Raw genomic sequence first — 25320 nt, 5'->3', positions numbered from 1 at the left:
CTCCCTCTGCTAAATCGCCTCTAAATTATTTACACATTATTCACTTTGTGTGTTTTTAGGAATCCGCTAGCTTAGTGCAGCTAGTAGCTCTTAGCTGGTTTAGCATGGCGGCTTCTCCTGTCTCTCCCGCACTTCTCTGCTCTGGGTGTGAAATGTTTAGTTATTCCTCGGCCTCCTTTAGTAGTAATGGTACTTGTAATAAGTGTAGCTTATTTGTAGCTTTGGAGGCCAGGCTGGGTGAATTGGAGACTCGGCTCCGCACCTTGGAAAATCCTACAGCTAGCCAGGCCCCTGTAGTTGGTGCGGACCAAGGTAGCTTAGCCGCCGTTAGCTGTCCCCCAGCGGATCCCGAGCAGCCGGGAAAGCAGGCCGGCTGGGTGACTGTGAGGAGGAAGCGTAGTCCTAAACAGAAGCCCCCTGTACACCACCAACCCGTTCACATTTCTAACCATTTTTCCCCACTCGGCGACACACCCGCCGAGGATCAAACTCTGGTTATTGGCGACTCTGTTTTGAGAAATGTGAAGTTAGCGACACCAGCAACCATAGTCAAATGTCTTCCGGGGGCCAGAGCAGGCGACATTGAAGGAAATTTGAAACTGCTGGCTAAGGCTAAGCGTAAATTTGGTAAGATTGTAACTCACGTCGGCAGTAATGACACCCGGTTACGCCAATCGGAGGTCACTAAAATAAACATTGAATCGGTATGTAACTTTGCAAAAACAATGTCGGACTCTGTAGTTTTCTCTGGGCTCCTCCCCAATCGGACCGGGAGTGACATGTTTAGCCGCATGTTCTCCTTGAATTGCTGGCTGTCTGAGTGGTGTCCAAAAAATGAGGTGGGCTTCATAGATAATTGGCAAAGCTTCTGGGGAAAACCTGGTCTTGTTAGGAGAGACGGCATCCATCCCACTTTGGATGGAGCAGCTCTCATTTCTAGAAATCTGGCCAATTTTATTAAACCCTCCAAACCGTGACTACCCAGGGTTGGGACCAGGAAGCAGAGTTGTAGTCTTACACACCTCTCTGCAGCTTCTCTCCCCCTGCCATCCCCCCAATACCCCATCCCCGTAGAGACGGTGCCTGCTCCCAGACCACCAACAACCAGTAAAAATCTATTTAAGCATAAACATTCAAAAATAAAAAAATAATATAGCACCTTCAACTGCACCACAGACTAAAACAGTTAAATGTGGTCTATTAAACATTAGGTCTCTCTCTTCTAAGTCCCTGTTAGTAAATTATATAATAATTGATCAACATATTTATTTATTCTGCCTTACAGAAACCTTTTTACAGCAGGATGAATATGTTAGTTTAAATAAGTCAACACCCCCAAGTCACACTAACTGTCAGAATGCTCGTGGCACAGGCCGAGGGGGAGGATTAGCAGCAATCTTCCACTCCAGCTTATTAATTAATCAAAAACCCAGACAGAGCTTTAATTCATTTGAAAGCTTGACTCTTAGTCTTGTCCAACCAAATTGGAAGTCCCAAAAACCAGTTTTATTTGTTGTTATCTATCGTCCACCTGGTCGTTACTGTGAGTTTCTCTGTGAATTTTCAGACCTTTTGTCTGACTTAGTGCTTAGCTCAGATAAGATAATTATAGTGGGCGATTTTAACATCCACATAGATGCTGAGAATGACAGCCTCAACACTGCATTTAATCTATTATTAGACTCAATTGGCTTTGCTCAAAATGTAAATGAGTCCACCCACCACTTTAATCATACTTTAGATCTTGTTTTGACTTATGGTATGGAAATTGAAGACTTAACAGTATTCCCTGAAAACCCCCTTCTGTCTGATCATTTTTCATAACATTTACATTTACTTTAATGGACTACCCAGCAGTGGGGAATAAGTTTCATTACAGTAGAAGTCTTTCGGAAAGCGCTGTAACTAGGTTTAAGGATATGATTCCTTCTTTGTTATGTTCTCCAATGCCATATACCAACACAGTGCAGAGTAGCTACCTAAACTCTGTGAGTGACATAGATTATCTCGTCAATAGTTTTACATCCTCATTGAGCACAACTTTGGATGCTGTAGCTCCTCTGAAAAAGAGAGCCTTAAATCAGAAGTGCCTGACTCCGTGGTATAACTCACAAACTCGCAGCTTAAAACAGATAACCCGTAAGTTGGAGAGGAAATGGCGTCTCACTAATTTAGAAAATCTTCACTTAGCCTGGAAAAAGAGTCTGTTGCTCTATAAAAAAAGCCCTCCTTAAAGCTAGGACATCTTACTACTCATCACTAATTGAAGAAAATAAGAACAACCCCAGGTTTCTTTTCAGCACTGTAGCCAGGCTGACAAAGAGTCAGAGCTCTATTGAGCCGAGTATTTCTTTAACTTTAACTAGTAATGACTTCATGACTTTCTTTGCTAATAAAATTTATCTTTGGCTGCTTTCAGTAATGCTGGTATTTGGTTAGACTCTTTCTCTCCGATTGTTCTGTCTGAGTTATTTTCATTAGTCACTTCCTCCAAACCATCAACATGTCTATTAGACCCCATTCCTATGCCATTCTTATGGCCTCAGACAGTGGACTCATCTCTGTGCTTGTCCTGTTAGACCTCAGTGCTGCTTTTGATACTGTTGACCATAAAATGTTATTACAGAGATTAGAGCATGCCATAGGTATTAAAGGCACTGCGCTGCGGTGGTTTGAATCATATTTATCTAATAGATTACAATTTGTTCATGTAAATGGGGAGTCTTCTTCACAGACTAAGGTTAATTATGGAGTTCCACAAGGTTCTGTGCTAGGACCAATTTTATTCACTTTATACATGCTTCCCTTAGGCAGTAATTAGAAAGCATTGCTTAAATTTTCATTGTTACGCAGATGATACCCAGCTTTATCTATCCATGAAGCCAGACGACACACACCAATTAGTTAAACTGCAGGAATGTCTTACAGACATAAAGACATGGATGACCTCTAATTTCCTGCTTTTAAATTCAGATAAAACTGAAGTTATTGTACTTGGCCCCACAAATCTTAGAAACATGGTGTCTAACCAGATCCTTACTCTGGATGGCATTACCCTGACCTCTAGTAATACTGTGAGAAATCTTGGAGTCATTTTTGATCAGGATATGTCCTTCAATGCGCATATTAAGCAAATATGTAGGACTGCTTTTTTTCATTTGCGCAATATCTCTAAAATTAGAATGGTCTTGTCTAAGAGTGATGCTGAAAAACTAATTCATGCATTTATTTCCTCTAGGCTGGACTATTGTAATTCATTATTATCAGGTTGTCCTAAAAGTTCCCTGAAAAGCCTTCAGTTAATTCAAAATGCTGCAGCTAGAGTACTGACAGGGACTAGAAGGAGAGAGCATATTTCACCCATATTGGCCTCTCTTCATTGGCTTCCTGTTAATTCTAGAATAGAATTTAAAATTCTTCTTCTTACTTATAAGGTTTTGAATAATCAGGTCCCATCTTATCTTAGGGACCTCTTAGTACCATATCACCCCAACAGAGCGCTTCGCTCTCAGACTACAGGCTTACTTGTAGTTCCTAGGGTTTTTAAGAGTAGAATGGGAGGCAGAGCCTTCAGCTTTCAGGCTCCTCTCCTCTGGAACCAGCTCCCAGTTTGGATCAGGGAGACAGACACCCTCTCTACTTTTAAGATTAGGCTTAAAACTTTCCTTTTTGCTAAAGCTTATAGTTAGGGCTGGATCAGGTGACCCTGAACCATCCCTTAGTTATGCTGCTATAGACTTTGACTGCTGGGGGGTTCCCATGATGCACTGAGTGTTTCTTTCTCTTTTTGCTCTGTATGCACCACTCTGCATTTAATCATTAGTGATTGATCTCTGCTCTCTTCCACAGCATGTCTTTTTCCTGACTCTCTCCCCTCAGTCCCAACCAGTCCCAGCAGAAGACTGCCCCTGCCTGAGCCTGGTTCTGCTGGAGGTTTCTTCCTGTTAAACGGGAGTTTTTCCTTCCCACTGTTGCCAAGTGCTTGCTCATAGGGGGTCGTTTTGACCGTTGGGTTTTTTCTGTAATTATTGTATGGCTTTTGCCTTGCTATATAAAGCGCCTTGGGGCAACTGTTGTTGTGATTTGGCGCGATATAAATAAAATTGATTTGATTTGATTTATCTGCTTCTTTGAAGCTTGATGGTTAAGAATGAGGTAAAGAATAAATTAATAGGAATTAATTATCAATCAAGCAACTGTGAGTAAGTTGTAGAATGGATTTATACCTGAGTTTATCCTGGGTGTATCATGCCTAATCCTATAATGCCTCAGCACTGAGGAGGTGGTTTTGTTTAAATAGGAAAGTTCTGTCGAACAAATGTGACATTTAACCTGCAGAAAATAATGTGCGCCGATGCATCGTTATTGCCGGACCCATCACTAGCTCCCGCTGCTTTCTCCCCCCCAATCGTTTTGGGGCATTTATGTGATGTAAAGTGACCTTGAGGGTTTTGAAAGTCACCTATAAATAAATGTATTTATTATTTTGATTATTATTAGATGTATCATTGTTGTTGTTATTATTACTATTATTATTATCAGTATTAGTATAATGAACATACCTTTCAGAAGTTAGATGTTTCTGTACTATAAATCCTTTTTTAAATGAATCTGAATTATTTTAATATTTTGAGATATGCATTTTCTATTTTTTGGCTGTAATGATCGAAATTAAAATAAAAAAGAAACATTTCTGCTTCTATGGACTGAAACTAGAAAATGCAGAATTTTCACTCTGAAATACCTGACAACAAATACTAAATTTTTTTAAATTTTTTTACGCACCTGTATGTACCCTCGCGATTATGACAGTGCCTTTTTTTAAAACTCAGTACTATTTAATGCTACTAAAATGTTGATCCGACTATGAGGCAGGTTACTGCCAGCAGCCATTTTAGGATTGCTTGTAATTGGGTTTTAGTAACTTAGGATTCTTCTTGATTCCCTCTGTCTTTTCACAGATTTAGACATACTCTTACACCAAAAATTTAAGTGTCATAAAATTAAAACTGACACATCTATTTTTAGGAGTTTCAACTCAAATCACCAAATTGATCAACCCTCCTGCTTTGTGCACATGATCCTGTCAGATCTCAGGAGTGAAGCAGAGTAGGTCCTGATTAGTACTTTAATTCAATTTATTTCCTTTATATACTGTAGCACCAAATACAACAAAGCTGCCTCATGGCACTTCACAGGCGTAAGGTCTAATTTCACCAAGCCCTAGAGCAAGCACACAGGTCACAGTGGTAAGAAAAAACTCCCTCTGATGATGTTGAGGAAGAAACCTCAAGCAGACCAGTCTCAGAGGGGTGACCCACTACTTAGGCCACTCTAACAATTACAAGGTTTTTACAGTATTTACAATGCTGAAGAAACAGGAAACGAAAAAAAAAAAAAAACTAAATACTTGGCTGGGAGACTGTTTGGGGAAGACCAGGAACTGTGTGTTTCTCCATCTAGAACTGGAGTTGTATCTGGATTTGTGCCAAATTGCAGTGTGGGTCTGTACTGGACAAATAACAACAATACCAACTCCTCAATCAGCACGTGGGAAGCTAGAGTTAGCCTTAGTTGTTTTTTGTTTTCTAATGCCAGATAACATTCATGCTGCAGCTTCATATCTGCCAGGAGAAACAAACCTAATGTTCATGTTTTGGTAGTGGAAGAAATTAGCATCTGGAGGAAACCCACGCACACACTGAAAGAGCAGGCAGAGCTCACAAAGAAACTGTGATTTCTCAGTCTGTTGTACATGTTATCAATATTCTTAGCTTTTAGCTTCTATTTCATAACATGCACAAATCAGACAGATGAACACAACGAATAGTCCAAATTATTTATTTTTTTTCCTGTATTGGCCTGATGACATTGTTGGTTTTGCTGCAGTTTGCCGGCTGTGTTGACATGTACTGGTGCCATTTGACACTAATTAGTATTTATTGGAAGCCATAGAAAGGCTAATGTCTTAGGCCCCTACTTGTAATTACCATCATGAAGCTGACAAGATTTTTTTTTTTCGCCACCCTCAGTTGGAGAGTCCTATTTATGGTAAACACAACATGATGTGAGTGTACCACAAAGTTCAATTTACAGGTTATTTCAAATACACACAAAAAGAACACAAACACATTTTTTTCTGTATATCCTTCATTTCCTACAGGCATTATGGTGCAACATCCAATTTACAGAATTGGATGTTCTAGCACTTTTTGAGTTTTAGGTTCAGCAATTTATCCCTCACTTAGGTGATTTGCCATGACATAGTGCAGTGCTTTTTTTTTTGTCAAATTATTTAGAAAAATGTCTTCCTTCTTGTGGTGGAGGAACAAACAGTATGTCTGCTTGCTCATCCGCCTGTCTGTCAAATTCAAACTTTTTTTAAATTATCGTCTACTAATAAACTGAAGACAGATGGATTATAGATTAGAGCCATCAAATGAATTCTTAACATATGTAACTACAACTTTCTGTACCTTGGCAAGACCCCATTCAGAAACGGTTAAACACCCCCCCCCCCCCCAGCAAAATATTTTAAATTATTCAAGAACATTCCTCAGTTTGAGATTACTGTAAATACAGAAGCATGAATGATTCAGGGCTTCATAATTATGTCCTCACATTAACCTTGCAGGATTGTTTGTATGGTTATTGTTTAAATCCCAGAAGTTAAATGCTTATTATTTCCGTCAGCGTCGATGTGGTTTTGCTGGTGTCTGTTTCTTGTTTCGCAGCAGGAGTAAGTGCATTTTCACAAAATTTATAAAAAATGTTGGGCCTTGCTTCAGTTGGGTGCCGTAAAGTTTTGGTGTGGATCCGCAAAATGTTCCAGAATAAAAGGAAAACATTAGAAACCACAAAAAAAGAGGAAAAAAAGAGGAAAACCTTGCAGTGAGACTGTAGCTCCTGCTGCAGCGCCGTGCTCCACTACAGACAACAGGCTGAGCACACTTATGGATCCAACCACAGAAAGAATCTCCATTAACATCAGAGGAGTTAAGGACAAAATATCTGTCGTCGCTTCCATGTGCAGCTGTGAGCTTACTGAACTGAGCATCACACGTTGAACTGCTCTCAATGCACGTGCATGGTCGAGCTGGCTAAAAGTCCACAGCTCCAGAAAATAGCAAGTCTTCTCGACTGATTCCAAGCGTCTGTTTGCCTGAACTACTGATCTGAAGTAACTCTGATCAGTGCATAGGATGAAGGTATTTATCCCAAAAATGGTTATAAATAAAATTATTATTTAATTATTAATTGCCAGACAATGTTAACATCTTCATCTCTTGTAAAATGAAGGGGAGTTGGGGGGGCAGATTAGAAACTCGTATCAGTTTTGTTCCTTTTCAATTTTTTTGTATTTTTCTTTATTTTGACAAAAGGCAATTTTTTTATTCACCAATACTGTTCATATTGGAGTGTAATACAAAAATATTGTGCACATTGTTTCATTCAGGACGACAGACAAATATTGTTTTCTTTCAAAGAAGCATTTGCTTTATTATTTACTAATCAATTTTGCTGATCTGGAAAATGAGTTGATCCTTGTCTTAAAAAAACACGTATATACAGTTTGTGGTCAAATGTTTACATACCCTGGCAGAATTTTAGATTTTTTTGGCCATTTTTCAGAGAATATGAATAACAACACAACCTTTTTTTTCCACTCATCGTTAGTGGTTGGGTGAAGCCATTTATTTTCAAACAACTGTTTACTCTTTTAAAATCATAATGACAACAGAAACTACTCAAATGACCATATATTTAAGCATAAAAATTCAAAAAGAAAAAATAACATAGCACCTTCAACTGCACCACAGACTAAAACAGTTAAATGTGGTCTATTAAACATTAGGTCTCTCTCTTCTAAGTCCCTGTTGGTAAATGATATAATAATTGATCAACATATTGATTTATTCTGCCTTACAGAAACCTGGTTACAGCAGGATGAATATGTTAGTTTAAATGAGTCAACACCATCCTCATTGAAGACAACTTTGGATGCTGTAGCTCCTCTAAAAAAGAGAGCTTTAAATCAGAAGTGCCTGACTCCGTGGTATAACTCACAAACTCGTAGCTTAAAGCAGATAACCCGTAAGTTGGAGAGGAAATGGCGTCTCACTAATTTAGAAGATCTTCACTTAGCCTGGAAAAAGAGTCTGTTGCTCTATAAAAAAGCCCTCCGTAAAGCTAGGACATCTTTCTACTCATCACTAATTGAAGAAAATAAGAACAACCCCAGGTTTCTTTTCAGCACTGTAGTCAGGCTGACAAAGAGTCAGAGCTCTATTGAGCTGAGTATAACTATTAGAGAAAAAATTACTCATAACCATCCCAAAGACGTATCGTTATCTTTGGCTGCTTTCAGTGATGCCGGTATTTGGTTAGACTCTTTGTCTCCGATTGTTCTGTCTGAGTTATTTTCATTAGTTACTTCATCCAAACCATCAACATGTTTATTAGACCCCATTCCTACCAGGCTGCTCAAGGAAGCCCTACCATTATTTAATGCTTCGATCTTAAATATGATCAATCTATCTTTGTTAGTTGGCTATGTACCACAGGCTTTTAAGGTGGCAGTAATTAAACCATTACTTAAAAAGCCATCACTTGACCCAGCTATCTTAGCTAATTATAGGCCAATCTCCAACCTTCCTTTTCTCTCAAAAATTCTTGAAAGGGTAGTTGTAAAACAGCTAACTGATCATCTGCAGAGGAATGGTCTATTTGAAGAGTTTCAGTCAGGTTTAGAATTCATCATAGTACAGAAACAGCATTAGTGAAGGTTACAAATGATCTTCTTATGGCCTCGGACAGTGGACTCATCTCTGTGCTTGTTCTGTTAGACCTCAGTGCTGCTTTTGATACTGTTGACCATAAAATTTTATTACAGAGATTAGAGCATGCCATAGGTATTAAAGGCACTGCGCTGCGGTGGTTTGAATCATATTTGTCTAATAGATTACAATTTGTTCATGAAAATGGGGAATCTTCTTCACAGACTAAAGTTAATTATGGAGTTCCACAAGGTTCTGTGCTAGGACCAATTTTATTCACTTTATACATGCTTCCCTTAGGCAGTATTATTAGACGGTATTGCTTAAATTTTCATTGTTACACAGATGATACCCAGCTTTATCTATCCATGAAGCCAGAGGACACACACCAATTAGCTAAACTGCAGGATTGTCTTACAGACATAAAGACATGGATGACCTCTAATTTCCTGCTTTTAAACTCAGATAAAACTGAAGTTATTGTACTTGGCCCCACAAATTGATTGATATACTGTGTATATATGTATATACATTCAAATAAACCAACATGGAGGTTGTTGTTTTTATGTTACATGAACCTAAGTCTAACATGTAGCTTCTACAATATAAAATCAAGTTTTATGGGTGAACACATTGAAATCATGTAGTTTTAACATAATATAACATTCAACAATTTAAATTCTAACTTTCTCAGTGAACATAATAAAATTATGGAAAGTATTTCCACCCAAGTAAAATGCATTACCATAACCAGAAAACAATTTTGCTGAGTGACCTAAATGTAAATTTGTTTGGTCAACATCATGAATTTGCATTACTATTACTTAATTAAGTCAGTCAAAGTGTCTCCCTAAGGAGAAATCTACTTTGGACAGAGGGGTTTGCTTCACAACAACACATTTTACACATACCACCTATCCATCAAAAATAACCACATAGTAGATCAAAGTTAAAATATAAATACATAATCAATAGAAAACATATTAACATCTTGGTGCAAATTCCGCAACACATGACCTTATACTATCTTCCCTGAGCTGTCTGCTCATTTATGAGCTTAACTGACAATGGAATAAACAAATGTTTATATCAGTTATATTTACAAAGAGGAACCCTGTACCTCCTTCCTAAGTTAAGTAAAATATATTCAGAGTGCAGTACATGAGACACATCTGACAAGATATTGTCTGCACATCTGAGAACTCCCTGTTCAAACAACTCTTGGGGAGTTACAGGTACCTCCATACTAATGATTTTTCCAGCTATTTAAATCAGATTTATTATTTGAGTTTTTGATTTAACCGTTAAACTACAAAACCAGCTAGTAATACCATACCGTAACACATACTCAGTAATTACTCTGTAGAAAATCAACATAATATTCCTACATATGGTCCCCAACAGCCCTGGGGTCTACCAACATCTCCACTGTTTTATTAGTATTAATCTGCAGTTGGTGAGTGTCACACCAGTTCACAAACCTGTCCACTCCAGATTTGTGATGACTTAAATTGGTAGTGCTTAGCAGATTAAGTTGTATGTGACTCAGTGTCATCTGAAAATTTAACAACATACTGGTTTGATGGAAAGCTGACACAGTCATTGGTATACAATGTAAATAGAAATGGTGAACTAACACAGCCCTGAGGGGCACCAGTGCTGCTTAATGCAATATCAGAGCAGACAGAATTGACCTTCACTTGCTGTGACCTGTTTGAAGGAAAAGAGTGATACCACTTAATTAAGAAAGGGTTCACGTTCAGCTGAGTCATTTTTTATAGGAGGATATGTGACCGTATACAGTTAAAAGCAGAACTAAAATCGATTAAAAACTAATTTGGCATATGCAGAGGAACTCTCAAGATGCTTTAAAGCTCGTACTCCGCTTCCTTTTGTACGCAAACTGATACTGATCCAAGTGTGGCTGTACCTGTGTAGTAAGCTCCTGAATTAACAGTTTCTCCAGTGCTTTCATTACATCAGAAGTTAGGGCCACTGACTGAAAATCATTGTTCACTTGGGGGCATGATTTCTTGGGGACTGGAATAATAACCGATCTCTTCCAAAGCTCAGGTACCGAATAAGTGTCAATAGAGAGCTAGGCCATGGGTCAGGCTAACGAGATTTGTAAGGGTAAATGTAACAAAAAAACAGTATGTCCCTTTGGCTGCTTGCTTGTTTGCGCTCCGGGTTGCCACAGCAAATCCAATGTGGATCTGCATAAATTGTGCTGATCCAACACAGCAAAGTTAAGTTGACATGTAACTTGACTTGGTGGTGGCCAAGCGGTTAGTGCACTTAGTTTCAGAATGGAAGGTTTCCAGTTCAAACTTCACCCCTGCCACGTTTCTCCAAGTTATGTGGAGTTGAAGTTGAAAAAAGCAGGGGGCCCAGAACAGATCCCTGCAGAACCCCAGACTTCATGCCCCTAAAATCAGAGGTAGTGTCATTGCACAAAACACAGTGGGAACGACCAGACAGATAAGACGTCAACCACGCAAGGGCAGTTCTAGTTCTAGTAGAATATGATGATCAACGGTGTCAAACACAGTACTAAGATCCAACAACACCAAGACTCTATAGTCTACAGTTTCCACAGTCAGTGATGGTTTGGGCTGCCATGTCATCTGCTGGTGTTGGTCCACTGTGTTTTCTGAGGTCCAAGGTCAACGTAGCCATCTACCAGGAAGTTGTAGAGCACTTCATGCTTCCTGCTGCTGACCAACTTTATGGAGATGCAGATTTCATTTTCCAACAGGACTTGGCACCTGTACACAGTGCCAAAGCTACCATTACCTGGTTTAAGGACCATGGTATCCCTGTTCTTAATTGGCCAGCAAATTCACCTGACCTTAACGCCATAGAAAATCCATGGGGTATTGTGAAGAGGAAGCTGTGACATGCCAGACCCAACAATGCAGAAGAGCTGAAGGCCACTATCAGAGCAACCTGGGCTCTCATACCACCTGAGCAGTGCCACAGACTGATCGACTCCATGCCACGCCGCATTGCTGCAGTAATTCAGCCAAAAGGAACCCCAACTACATATTGAGTGCTGTACATGCTCATACTTTTCATGGTCTTATTTTTCAGTTGGCCACCATTTCTAAAAATCTTTTTTTGTTTTGTGTTGGTATCAGTCTGTGTGGAATGAATGAATACAATGTACATACAATATGTATTTCACTTTTTGAATGGAATTACTGAAATAAATCAACTTTTTCTTGATATTCTAATTATATGACCAGCACATGTATGTATGTATGTAGATGTGTGTGTGTGTATATATATATATATATATATATATATATATATATATATACCTGCTAACTCCAGTTAAGGGTCACAGGGGAGCTGGAGCCTAACCCAGCAGTCATGGGGCGTGAGGCGGGGTGCACCCTGAACGGTACACCAATCTGTCACAAGGCCACATATAGACAGACAAACACATTCACACCCACACGCACACCTACAGATAATTTAAAGTCGTCAGTTCACCTAACATGCATGTCTTTAAATGTGAGAGGAAACCGGAGCACCTGGAGAGAACCCACACAAACATGGGGACAACTTGCAAACTCCACACAGAAAGGCCCCAGGGGGAAGCGATCCCATGATCTTCTTGCTGTGATATATATACGAGGTCTATTAGAAAAGTATCCTACCTTTTTATTTTTTTTTAAAAACTATATGGATTTGATTCATATGTTTTTACGTCAACCAACCTTCGTGTGCATGCGTGAGTTTTTCCACGCCTGTCGGTGACGTCATTCACCTGTGAGCACGCCTTGTGGGAGGAGTGGTCCAGCCCCCTCGTCGGATTTTCATTGTCTGAGAAGTTGCTGAGAGACTGGCGCTGTGCTTCATCAAAATTTTTTCCAAAACTGTGAGGCACATCCAAGTGGACACCATTCGACAAATTAAGCTGGTTTTCGGTGAAAATTTTAACGGCTGATGAGAGATTCTGGATCGTTTCTATCGCTGTAAGGACTTCCCACGGAGCAGGACGTCGCGCAGCACTCCGAGGCGACGTCGTCATCCTGTTTCAAGCTGAAGGTCGGGATCAGCAGTTTATCCGGACATTCCACTGTTAAAGGAGATTTTTTTAATGAAAGACGTGCGGACGGATTGGTGCGTCGGCTCACAGCCGGTGCAGCGTGCCCGCCACAGGAAAAACACCTCCGTGTTGATAACCATTTGTAAAATCCTTGCGGCTTTTGGTGGCTTTCAGTTGAGTGAGTATCTGAGAAATTGTTTAACAGCAGGGCATGTTCCAACTTGTCCTTAAGGCTTCCAACGGAGGTGTTTTTCCTGTGGCGGGAGTCTGGAGTTGCCTTGACAACAACAGACTGACTGTCGGGGAGGGCAGAAGATAAGACTGCAGCCGAATGGTTCACCAAGGCCGTAGAAATACTTCTGGAGGAAAACAGCGGGGCGTTTTGACCTTCGGAGGCTGATAAGCCTGCCATATTTAGAGTTGAGCAGAGTATTCCTTGGTCTCTGACACCTTCCTTTGCAAGGCGTACATTTGCTCCAAGATGTTATCCAACTTACGTCTGAGTTCAAGGATTGACGCAGTCTGAGAATGTATCCCCTTTCTCAACTCAATAATCATGACGGACAGATGAGGTGTCGTGGTTCTCCGGTAGGTCAGGGCAACACATAAACCAATAAATACCAGCCCTCCTATGATAAAACCAAATATAAATAAATCTTCGATGTCCTCCACAGAGAGTGGTACCAAGCACGCAACATGCCATTTCTCCCAGCTGTCGAGAACATAGCCCGCAGGGTAGGTTCCATCTGGGCACCCAGGATCCCCCATCTCCTCCTCCATCGTACCTGGTTTTGGACAATGTCCTCAATCTGCTTCCAGGTATATCCCAGTGCTTTGGCCTCCCAGTCTGTTGTTCTTATCCACGTTTCTTGGGCTTTCTTTTACCCCGAGGCTTCGAGTTCAGTGCTTGCCTTGTGATGTTGCCCTTTTTTGTTTTCTCAGTGTGTGGCCGATTCAGCTCCATTTTCATCCCTTAATTTAGTTCTGTTTTCTGTTGTTGTGTCCTTTCCCCATAGATCCTTCAAATTATTGTCATATTTCGCTGGCAAAGTGGCAATAGCAGGATATTGTTGTCACTGGTGTATGTGTGTGTGTGTGGATAAGATAACCCAAAAATGGCTGGACACCTCCGTGTTGATAACCATTTGTAAAATCCTTGCGGCTTTTGGTGGCTTTCAGTTGAGTGAGTATCTGAGAAATTGTTTAACAGTAGGGCATGTTCCAACTTGTCCTTAAGGCTTCCAACGGAGGTGTTTTTCCTGTGGCGGGCACGCTGCACCGGCTGTGAGCCGACGCACCAATCCGTCTGCACGTCTTTCATTAAAAAAATCTCCTTTAACAGTGGAATGTCCGGATAAACTGCTGATCCCGACCTCCTCTTCTGAGAGTTCTCTGTTCTCTCACGATGTCCTGGGTCAACAGAGGCTTAAATTTGGAGGTTTTCAGCTTGAAACAGGATGACGACGTCGCCTTGAGCGCTGTGCGACGTCCCGCTCCGTGGGAAGTCCTTACAGCGATAGAAACAATCCAAAATCTCTCATCAGCCGTTAAAATTTTCACCGAAAATCAGCTTAATTTGTCGAATGGTGTCCACCCGGATGTGCCTCACAGTTTTGGAAAAAATTTTGATGAAGCACAGCGCCAGTCTCTCAGCAATTTCTCAGACAAAGCAATTCCGACGAGGGGGCTGGACCACTCCTTCCACAAGGCGTGCTCACAGGCGAATGACGTGACCGACAGGTGTGAAAAAACTCTCGCATGCCCACGAGGGTTCAAGCTTGGCTGATGTAATCACACGTGATTCAAATCCATATGGTTTTTAAAAAAAATAATAAGGTCGGATACTTTTCTAATAGACCTTGTATATATATATATATATATATATATATATATATATATATATATATATATATATATATATATATATAAAACCTACCAATGTACGTCATTCTGCTGTCAAGCTACCTTCACTCGGATGTGCAGTCACTGTGTCACACCACTCAGCATTTGCATATAATAGACTTCTGTTCTATTTTGGCCCCGCCCAGCTGGCAGCATAGCAACCACTTGTATTTGTTGCTGTAAAATGCCCACTCTAATTGAACATCAATGGCAGTTCATCACTTTGCCTCTGTCTCTCGCAGCTGTTGTGACCAATGGTTGATGAGGGTCCCAGCCTTGCTTGTTGGCATTGTAAACAATGCCATCGTCTGCTGGACAGAGTATGTAATGATAGAATTCCCAATTGCCAGTGTTTTGTTGTTGTTTTGTTGTTATTTACATTATTTATATGGCAGTATAATAGTTTTCATGACGGCAAAAATAAGGCTGTCACTGGTGTATTTGTGAAAGGCTCATGCCAGCCAATATTATTGACCCATCAATACTGACTTTTGAGATTACAAAAGGAACCTATTTTTATCCTCCGTGTAAATTTGATAGATAGATAAATTTGTCATTACAAGTGCAACGAAATTTCTTCCCACACAATCACCTCAAAGAAAAATACAATTAATCCACAATTATCACAAGTTGAACGTAATAATGGCATACATCAAAATTAAAACACCCATACATATACATTTGATTGTTTATGTACACTAAACTTTAAGACAGTCCGTGATGGGGCATGCGTCATGAGTGCAGATGAGATGAGTTTGTATCAGCCAGATGAGTTTGTATCAGTTTCTGTCAGTGTGTGCATAATGTCTGGAGTTGCCTTGACAACAACAGACTGACTGTCGGGGAGGGCAGAAGATAAGACTGCAGCCGAATGGTTCACCAAGGCCGTAGAAATACTTCTGGAGGAAAACAGCGGGGCGTTTTGACCTTCGGAGGCTGATAAGCCTGCCATATTTAGAGTTGAGCAGAGTATTCCTTGGTCTCCGACACCTTCCTTTGCAAGGCGTACATTTGCTCCAGGATGTTATCCAACTTACGTCTGAGTTCAAGGATTGACGCAGTCTGAGAATGTATCCCCTTTCTCAACTCAATAATCATGACGGACAGATGAGGTGTCGTGGTTCTGGTGGCAGCTGCCTTGCCAATTCTCCGGTAGGTCAGGGCAACACATAAACCAATAAATACCAGCCCTCCTATGATAAAACCAAATATAAATAAATCTTCAATGTCCTCCACAGAGAGTGGTACCAAGCACGCAACATGCCATTTCTCCCAGGTGTCGAGAACATAGCCCGCAGGGTAGGTTCCATCTGGGCACCCAGGATCCCCAGCCCTGATTTCCTTGTTGAAAAAATGGTGTCAATAGTGTTCAGAGACCAGCTGATCAGTTATATGGTTAATCCAATATAGCTTGAAGAATTCACAGTCTGGTAAAGTAGGGACTTTGAATGTTGGAGCAGAGATAGAGGAAGAGAGAGGAGGAGATGCAAACGCCCTCGCCGGAGTCCCAAGAGTGAGGGCGGTCCCAAGAACTTAATTTTGTCAGTATAAGTTTGTCTCAAACCTTTTTGTGCCTCTTGGAACTTAGGTCAACTACAAGACTCCTCCATCGTACCTGGTTTTGGACAATGTCCTCAATCTGCTTCCAGGTATATCCCAGTGCTTTGGCCTCCCAGTCTGTTGTTCTTATCCACGTTTCTTGGGCTTTCTTTTACCCCGAGGCTTCGAGTTCAGTGCTTGCCTTGTGATGTTGCCCTTTTTTGTTTTCTCAGTGTGTGGCCGATTCAGCTCCATTTTCATCCCTTAATTTAGTTCTGTTTTCTGTTGTTGTGTCCTTTCCCCATAGATCCTTCAAATTATTGTCATATTTCGCTGGCAAAGTGGCAATAGCAGGATATTGTTGTCACTGGTGTATGTGTGTGTGTGTGGATAAGATAACCCAAAAATGGCTGGACAGATTTCCTTCAAACTTGGTGGGAATATTACTTGGATAGATACTGAGAGGTGATTAGATTTCTGATGTAGTGCAGTCAAAAGTCAAGGAAAACATGGAAAACATTTTTTTTTTTTGGATAGCTCAACAACCCAGACGCAGAGATTTAACATCCAAAGCAAATGTTAATCACCAAAATTTTTGTGATTTACGAGTATGATTAACTTCATAATGAGGTGCACAGTGTATGCATCAGCCCTCTGATGCCTGTCATTAGCACTTAAATCCACTACCAATCTATTCACCGCAAATTCAGTCCTTGAAGAAACTCTAAAAAGAAACTCTACAGTCATTTTAAAATCATTGTAAATGAGTTTTACTGTGTTCACCTCTGCCAAGACCTTAGAGGCAAACCACCGATAAAATGTTTGTTGTAACAATTCTAGGCAAACCTTTTTAGCAAGCTGGCAAATTTCATGCATGACTTAATTCCTGGAAATGTAAATTGATGATTGCAGAATTACCTAACAAGAATACTTTGGCAGTTTTAACACCTAGTCAGGGGTGCACCTGTTATAAGGCTTGGCGCTCCTGCATGAGCGCTGAGATGGCATGTACACCGGCCAAGTCCATTATTATAACTCAGGTCCAGCAGTTGCATTTTTCCTGCTGGGACTGACTCTCACTGTTGATTAAGTGCTGGTTTAATCACTGTAGAGGTCTTGTGTTGGCAGCACCTGGCCTTGCCTCCTACAACAGGGAAAAAGCCTCTGGCTGATTATAGTGTTCACATGCTAATAACATCATCCATATTGCGTACACGAGGCAGGGGGGGAAAATCTCTGTCATCACTTTGTGTGTTTTTTCTAAAACTTGAAGTTTACAGCTTGGCTCTGCTGTGGGGTTGAATCCATGCTGTCGACAACACAAGGTGGTAAACAAACACAACGTCCAGCTACTTCAGCCAATGTGAGCCAAATTGTTTTGTTCTTATTGTAGGAGAGGAAAACACACCTGGTTGGTTATACGGAGAGGATGAAGGGAAGACGATGGCCCCATTTAGGTGTCCACTCCTTGCCTGTCATCTGTCTGTCTTTGCTGCCAAGTCTGCAGAGAGAAAGGTAAGTGGACTCTTCAGGAATATTTTTTTTTTCCTTCACTGCGGTTTCATCTTTTGAAAATACCATAAATGTGAATCTCATTCACTTGTGTGTTAACAAGAGCATATTAAGGAGTATTTCACCTTTAAATTGGCTTTAAATTCACTGACTGCACCTTTCATACATCTCACAAGGAGACAAGAGTTGCAGGGTAAGGGGAAGGGAAAGGTGTCAAAGGAAAAGACACATAGCGAGCTGTACATGAAGGTGAACATGAAGGAAGGAGAAAAGGACACGTTTGGCCAGACAGAAGGACTGAAGTGGAAAGGATGTGTGTCAGGTTAAAATGTTAAAGGTCACAGAAGGAAATGTGCTGACAAATGAGTGTTGAGAAGGTGGAGGGTGTACTTTGAGGAGCAGCCACCAAAGATACACACAGTGAAGCAGTACAGTGAGGTTTTGTATTTTTTTCTATTTGTGTTAGCTTTTATTTAATTTTTCAAAATCCAGGCCTACATATTGGTGGCCAAACTCTTTATCTCAGTGAGCTACATGCTCTGCAAGAAGACCAAGGTCAATGATATTGTTCCCCACTTTTCTGTGAGTGCATCACTTAAATCTCTGTTATTTCCAACTGTCTTTGAATGCATCACTTGTTTGGCAAATGAGACACACCCATGGTGTTTGGATTTTGTCTGATATATGGCACACCTGTGCTGAGTGCCAGGTGGATTTTTTTCTTTTTCTTCTGGCTGAGCTGATTTGGGTGCCAGTTGAGAAACATTGTTCTTAAACTGTTGCACTATTTTTTTCACGTAGTTGTTCACAAAGTGGTGATCCTCGCCCCATCTTTGCTTGTGAACAGCTGAGCCTTTTGGGGATGCTCCTTTTATACCCAATCATGACACTCACCTGTTTCCAATTAGATGTTCTTTGATCATCAACTTTCCCAGTCTTTTGTTGCCCCATCCCAACTTTTTTGAAATGTGTTGCAGGCATCCATTTCAAAATGAGCAAATATTTGCACAAAAACAAAAAAGCCTATCAGTTTGAGCATTAAGTATCTTGTCTTTGTGGTGTATTCAATTGAATATAGGTTGAAGAGGATTTGCAAATCATTGTATTCTGTTTTTAATTTACATTTTACACAACATCCCAACCTTCATTGGAATTGGTGTTGTATACAAAGCATTTGCTTGATTAAACACACAAGACATTTGAAAGAAAAAGATCTTTTTCTTCACTGAGACCTGTGGAGATGTTTTTTTCAATTTATTTTCATTTATATAGCACCAAATCACAACAAAGTTGCCTCAAGGCGCTTCACACAAGTAAGGTCTAACCTTACCAACCCCCCAGAGCAAGATGATTGTCAAAATTCCGAGTTTATGGTCACCTTATCTTGGAAGAGATCCTCTCTTGATGATCTGGAAAGCTTTTCATTGACGTGAAACAATTAAGATGTCCTATAATTTTTGCTGACCGAAATTACACCAATAAACAGGTTTCAAGGACCCTTTTGAAGAGCTTTAAACTAGAGGCCCTGAGACAACACATCTGGAAAGGAGGGTTCCAGAGAAGTCAGCCGTTGGAATCAGGAATTTCCCAATTCAAAAGTGAAAAAGCAGTCTTCAGTTAAAACCTCATGTTTTGGTTGAGACAACATTAATGTATGTTATTTGGTGTCAGTTGAAGTCAGATTCGCTACACCATGTATCCTTTGAACTTGTGAAAAGTTCGACTGCACCCTCCATATTTGTGGAGACTACATCATGTCCTTTTCAGTTTCTACTGTCTTCCTACTATGTTATACAACTTCTAACTGCATCCACCCAGTTTTTTTGCGACACAGTGGCTGAGTGTAACAGGTGTTTTTGTGTCTATTTTCTTTTTTCTTTTGCAGTTTTTAAAATATTTTAGTGAATCGATGACATGTTGCATTAAAGGAAGGAAAAATAAAGAAAGAAGAAAGTCATGATACCCCCTTTGGTGGCCTTCACCAAAGGACATGAGACTGAAGCTTGAAAAGGCCCATTTAGTCATTGTGAATAAAATTTGTACATTGCCTTAAAGGATTTTTGAAGTGCATAATCTTTCTACAGTGCAATGTTTGTTTGTCCTTGGGCGTGAAAGTATCTATGTTAAGAGTAATATATCAAAGCAGCTTGCATCTATCAGCCATCGGGTTCCTCTGTTAAGCAGCTGTTTGCCCATAGTGGTGTCAGAATCTTTATTTCTATAAAGATTTAATCGAAAGAGATCATAGAGCTGTTTAACACAGTTGTTTCCCATTTAGTGCAATCAAAGTGCACTTGCCTTGTCCTAACAGCTAAAAATACACCGTCTCAGGGGGTGCTTGTTCAAAAATACCGTCTATTGGAGTTACAAGGTGACACAAGAGCATCTCCTCAAGTTGCTGGCTGAAGAGTTTCGATCAATACAAGCTGTTAAGACTTAGAAGCTTTCGATAGATCAAGTTGGTCAGCACTGAAGGGTTTTAGAAGTCAGTTGAAATGGTATGAAATCAATTTGCCTGAAAGTTGATATGTCTAACCACATTTTCTCTCACTTTAATGTGGTTGTGGTTCTCGCGGAATAAGTTGAGTAGGTTTGGGGCGGGCCCAAAGTGCTATAGCCACCAGGGGGAGGATGTTATAAAGTGATCAAGCCATTACCTTAATGGCTGTGGGCCACCCAAACATAAATCAATGTTCCAACATTAGATTCAGACTGAGACACGAAACTGTAGCCTTCTGGACAAGGAAGGAAGGTGAGTTTCAAACAGCAGCTGAAAGTGCCGAAGGTACACACTTTAGACCCGGCGAGGGGGATTCCCCAAAAGATTTCGCCAAGGTTCCAGAAAGTTCTACAAAAGTGTTACACCTGGCTGGAAACAGAGCCAAGTCAATTAATATGTTTGGTGCCAGTGGGACCGTGCAGCCTCAGAGGATCGTCTCAGACAAATGAAGCACCTGAGCGCACCGACGAAGGTCACAGCAGCCATGTCAGTCACAAATGTGATTTACCATGAACTTTAGCTGCACCAGCTGATGGAGGAGGGTGGGGGTGATCACCTTGTCTGTCTGTCTGTCTGCCTGTTGACAAGGCAACTCAGAAAGTAATTTTTTATGACGCTTTGATGAGACTGGTCCCCCGGGCAGGGAGGAATTGATTACATTGTGAGACTGATCTAATTCTGCCTCAACATTTCTCCTGTTACTTACTACCCGAGGCCAAAATATGGCCATCGGGTATTGCGAAGGCCTTGCGTCCGTCCGTCTGTCCATCTGCCTGTGCTCAGCATAAGTCCAGTCCTATTATTGCCAGGGTCTTCAAATTCACGGGGAGCAGTCTGTGGGGTAGGGCTTTAATAATTATAATAATAAGACTAATCTCAATGTTATAAGCTGTAGAACTACTAGTCAAGGTAGGTCTGGGAGCATGCACTGGCACTGCCCTTTGCCTCATTAACACCACCACTGAGTTGCCTTTGGTCCTGGATAGCAACCACCCAGAGAGAAAACTGGCCCATCCTCACATCTCTAAAACATCTATCTATTTGCTGCAGCCAAGTGAAACCTGGGCGTCACCTAGTAGAAATTCAAAACCCAATATTTTTTTTATTTATTCATTTTAGCAAATTAATTGGACATTAAATCCATCAAATAAATGTTGAAGTTTTAAGAGAGACTGGCTTCAGTGTAATAGGGACTTGGATATCACAAAAAGTAAAACTGATTTCTTTTGGCAGCTCCCGTTTTGCGCAGGGGAACCGCTTTACATCTGTATGCGGTCACATGTTGATTTGCCATGTTTTATAGATGCCTGTCCTGATACAACGGCAGGTGTGCAAAGCTTTAAAGGGCAACTGGCTTGACTTTGTGTGTGTGTTTCCAAAAGCTGCTGAAATGCATCAATCTTGGCGTGATGTCAGAGCTGTACATCAGCAGGCTTGCTGTGCTCAAAACCATGTAAATCCCCACAAGCAGCTCAGACCAGAAACATTATTTTGTCAGTGTCTGAAAGCTCGTATGAGGTAGACACTTCAAACAAACACAAACAGAGAAAATAACTCGGCAGTTACATTTAGTGATCAGATCACAGTTTTGGGACAAATAATGAATTTGAAGCAGATGACAAAGGGAGTGGAGGTGACAGCACTCTGACAGGATACATGTGACAGCAACGGAATTCTTTATTATTTACAATGGCCAAATCTTTTTAACAGTAATAAACACAGACAGCTCTGGTTGCAGACGGGTTTTAATGTGGGAAGCAGTGGTCGGTACACAGGACGGCAGTCCAAAATACACAGCAGCAGTACAGTGATCATCAGGTTAGTTGTAGTCGTAACAGGCAGGCAGGAGAACACACAAAAGCAGGCAGGACTAGGAAACACAAACTCAAGAGCTGGAAAGAAGGCACAGGGCGCATCAATCTGGCGAGGAACAGACACAAGCACTGAGCATATATACTCCAGGGAGCTAATCAGTAAATCCAGGACAGGTGTGCATGGAGAGGACCGGAAACAAGACGTGGCCAAAGACTGAGTGCAAGAAAGCAGCAGACACATCCCACAAGAAAAGAAACACAAAGAAAAGCATACATGAACAAAGAGGAAAAAGGCAAAGCTAAGCAGAAACAAAGCAGAAAACCGAACCCCCCCGTCAGACCCTGACAGTACCCCCCCGCCATGGCCGACCCCCGGCGGCCCAGGGGAAGAGGGATGAGCAGCATGGAAGTCACGGACCAGACCAGGGTCCAAAACAAAACAGGAGGGAATCCACGACCGCTTCTCGGGGCCGTACCCCTCCCAATCCACCAAATACTGGAAACCGCGACGGCATGAAGCCAAAAGTAGGTGCACTGAAAAAACTGGGCCACCATCCACATACCAGGCAGGTGGCGGGAAGACGGCAGGAGGGCACAACGCACTGGACTGGACGGGTTTAACCTGACTGACACGAAACGTAGGGTGAACACGCCTGGACCGGGGGAGGCGGAGACGAACAGAAACCGGATTAACGACCTTGGACACAGGGAAGGGACCAACGAACCTGGGGCCCAACTTTTTTGGCATGCCCCTAAGGGCAAGGTGGCGTGTTGATAGCCAAACCCTCTGGCCCGGAGAGTAAGACGGGGCTGTTGACCGATGACGATCAGCTGCGGACTTGTACGCCATCAAGGAATGTAACAAAGCTGCACGAGCCCGGTCTCCGATCCACTGGCCACGAAGAATCAAACTAAAGGCGGAGGGAACCGTGGAGACGAGGTTAATAGAGGGAAACAGCGTGGGTTGGTGACCAAAAATGACATGAAACGGGGCGTAACCGGTGGAACTTGAAGGCAAACTGTTATGAGCCAGTTCGATCCACAGAAGCTGTTTAGACCATGATACGGGATGGCGAGATGCGAGAATTCGGAGCTCCTTTTCTAGTTTTTGGTTAAGCTGTTCCGTTTGCCCATTGGCCTGTGGATGATAGCCTGAAGTAAGACTACTCGTCACCCCGAGGAGACGGCAGAACTCCCTCCAAAAATGAGATACAAACTGTGGACCCCGGTCAGATACTATATCTTGTGGCAAACCGTGTAACTTAAAAACGTGGTTCAGCATAACTTCAGCCGTTTCCTTGGCGGATGGTAATTTTTTTCAAAGGTATGAAATGAACCATCTTGGAAAGACGATCTACCACAGTCAGCACAACAGTGTACCCCTCCTGAAGATGGAAAACTGGTCACAAAGTCTAACATGATGTTGGTCCATGGGTGAGTCGGAACCGGTAACGGAAATAAGGCACCAGCTGCGGACGGTTAGACGATTTGTGCATGGCACATACTTGGCAGGCAGAGACATAATCAGTGACATCCCTCACGAGCCCAGGCCACCAGAATCTTTGTTGTACTATGTACAGGGTCTTCTTAAGACCAGGATGACAATATATGCGTTTGTCATGGCACCACCTAATAGTTTCCCCTCTAAGGGAAACCAGAACGAAGAGCTTGTCTTGTGGACAACCCACGGGAACCGGTGCATCACCTAATGTGGACCGTATTTTAGATTCAATATCCCAGGTGAGCGCCGCAACAAAACATGTTTTGGGAAGAATGGTATCCGGATCCGCAGTCTCTTCTACTGAGTCCTCCTGATGGGAAAGTGCATCCGGCTTACCATTCTTTGTGTCAGGACGATAGGACAGGATAAAATTAAAACGACTAAAAAATATGGCCCAACGAGCTTGGTGCGAATTGAGTCGTCTAGCGGTTTTAAGGTATTCCAGATTCTTGTGGTCGGTGTAGACGATGAAAGGTAGCTGTGCCCCCTCCAACCAGTGCCGCCACTCCTCCAAGGCCACTTTTACCGCCAACAGCTCGCGGTCGCCGATGCCATAATTGCGTTCTGCTGCAGACAGCTTCTTTGACAAGAAGGCACACGGATGAAGCCTATTATCAGCGGTGCCTCGCTGGGACAGGACTGCCCCTACTCCTACGTTAGAGGCATCGACCTCAACCATGAACTGTCGAGCGGGGTCAGGGAGGAGTAGCACGGGAGCCATGGTAAAATGATTCTTTAGGTGTTTGAATGCCTTGTCACACTCCGATGTCCACACGAACGGCCTGTGTGACGAGGTGGCGTTATGCAAAGGAGCTGCGAGCTTACTGAAGTTCTGAACAAATTTCCAATAAAAATTTGCGAACCCCAAAAACCGTTGTAAATCCTTACGGGATGTGGGTACAGCCCAGTCATGTACTGCAGAGATCTTCTCTGGGTCCATCCTGATTTCCCCTTTCGAAATTATGAATCCTAAAAAGGATACAGTGGGTTTATGGAACTCACATTTCTCGGCTTTCACATAAAGATTATTCTGGAGCAGCGTCTGCAAGATGGAGCAAACATATTGGGTGTGAGTAGCCAAATCAGGAGAAAAAATAAGGATGTCATCAAGGTACACAAACACATACCTGTTCAGAAATCCCCACAACACGTCGTTAACAAGATTTTGGAACACGGCGGGTGCATTTGTCAGTCCGAACGGCATTACTAAGTATTCGTAGTGTCCGGATGGAGTGTTAAAAGCTGTCTTCCATTTGTCCCCTTCTCTAATCCGGACTAGATGATATGCGTTCCGGAGGTCGAGTTTGGTAAAGATGGTTGCACCTTCTAATAATTCAAAGGCAGAGGAGATTAGAGGCAGTGGATAGCGTTTTTTCACAGTAATGTTATTCAGACCGCGATAATCAATGCAAGGACGAAGAGTTTTGTCTTTCTTTTCTAGATCAGGGTCGAATCAGACCGGCCGCCAAGGACTCCTGGATGTATGTATTCATTGCGTGACGTTCTGGTACTGACAAAGAGAAGAGTTTTCCCCATGGTGGACTCGCACCGGGGAGAAGCTCTATAGCGTAGTCGTATTCCCGGCGAACAAAGAGGAAAAAGGCAAAGCTAAGCAGAAACAAATCAGAAAACCAAAACCCCCATCAGACCCTGACATGCTCATTTAGATTTATTTGTAATGTATTCCTTAACACGTTTTGCCTCACTGGCAACATTTG

At 41.8% G+C, this 25320-nt stretch overlaps 1 protein-coding gene and 1 long non-coding RNA gene across 2 annotated transcripts in view; one reads left to right on the top strand and one right to left on the bottom strand.

Moving 5' to 3' along the window:
- Nucleotides 1-25320, top strand: part of arhgef10la (Rho guanine nucleotide exchange factor (GEF) 10-like a) — a 468560-nt gene that overhangs the window by 267701 nt on the left and 175539 nt on the right. The window contains 1 exon segment of the mRNA XM_034165874.1: nt 17669-17790. Within this exon segment, the coding sequence (XP_034021765.1) occupies nt 17669-17790 (122 nt within the window).
- Nucleotides 1-25320, bottom strand: part of LOC117506371 — a 249825-nt gene that overhangs the window by 84115 nt on the left and 140390 nt on the right. The gene's annotated exons all lie outside the window — the stretch shown is intronic.

The sequence above is a fragment of the Thalassophryne amazonica genome, chromosome 3 (genome assembly GCF_902500255.1).
Source record: "Thalassophryne amazonica chromosome 3, fThaAma1.1, whole genome shotgun sequence".
Lineage (NCBI taxonomy): Eukaryota > Metazoa > Chordata > Actinopteri > Batrachoidiformes > Batrachoididae > Thalassophryne > Thalassophryne amazonica.
This window is presented reverse-complemented; position numbering and strand designations above follow the sequence as displayed.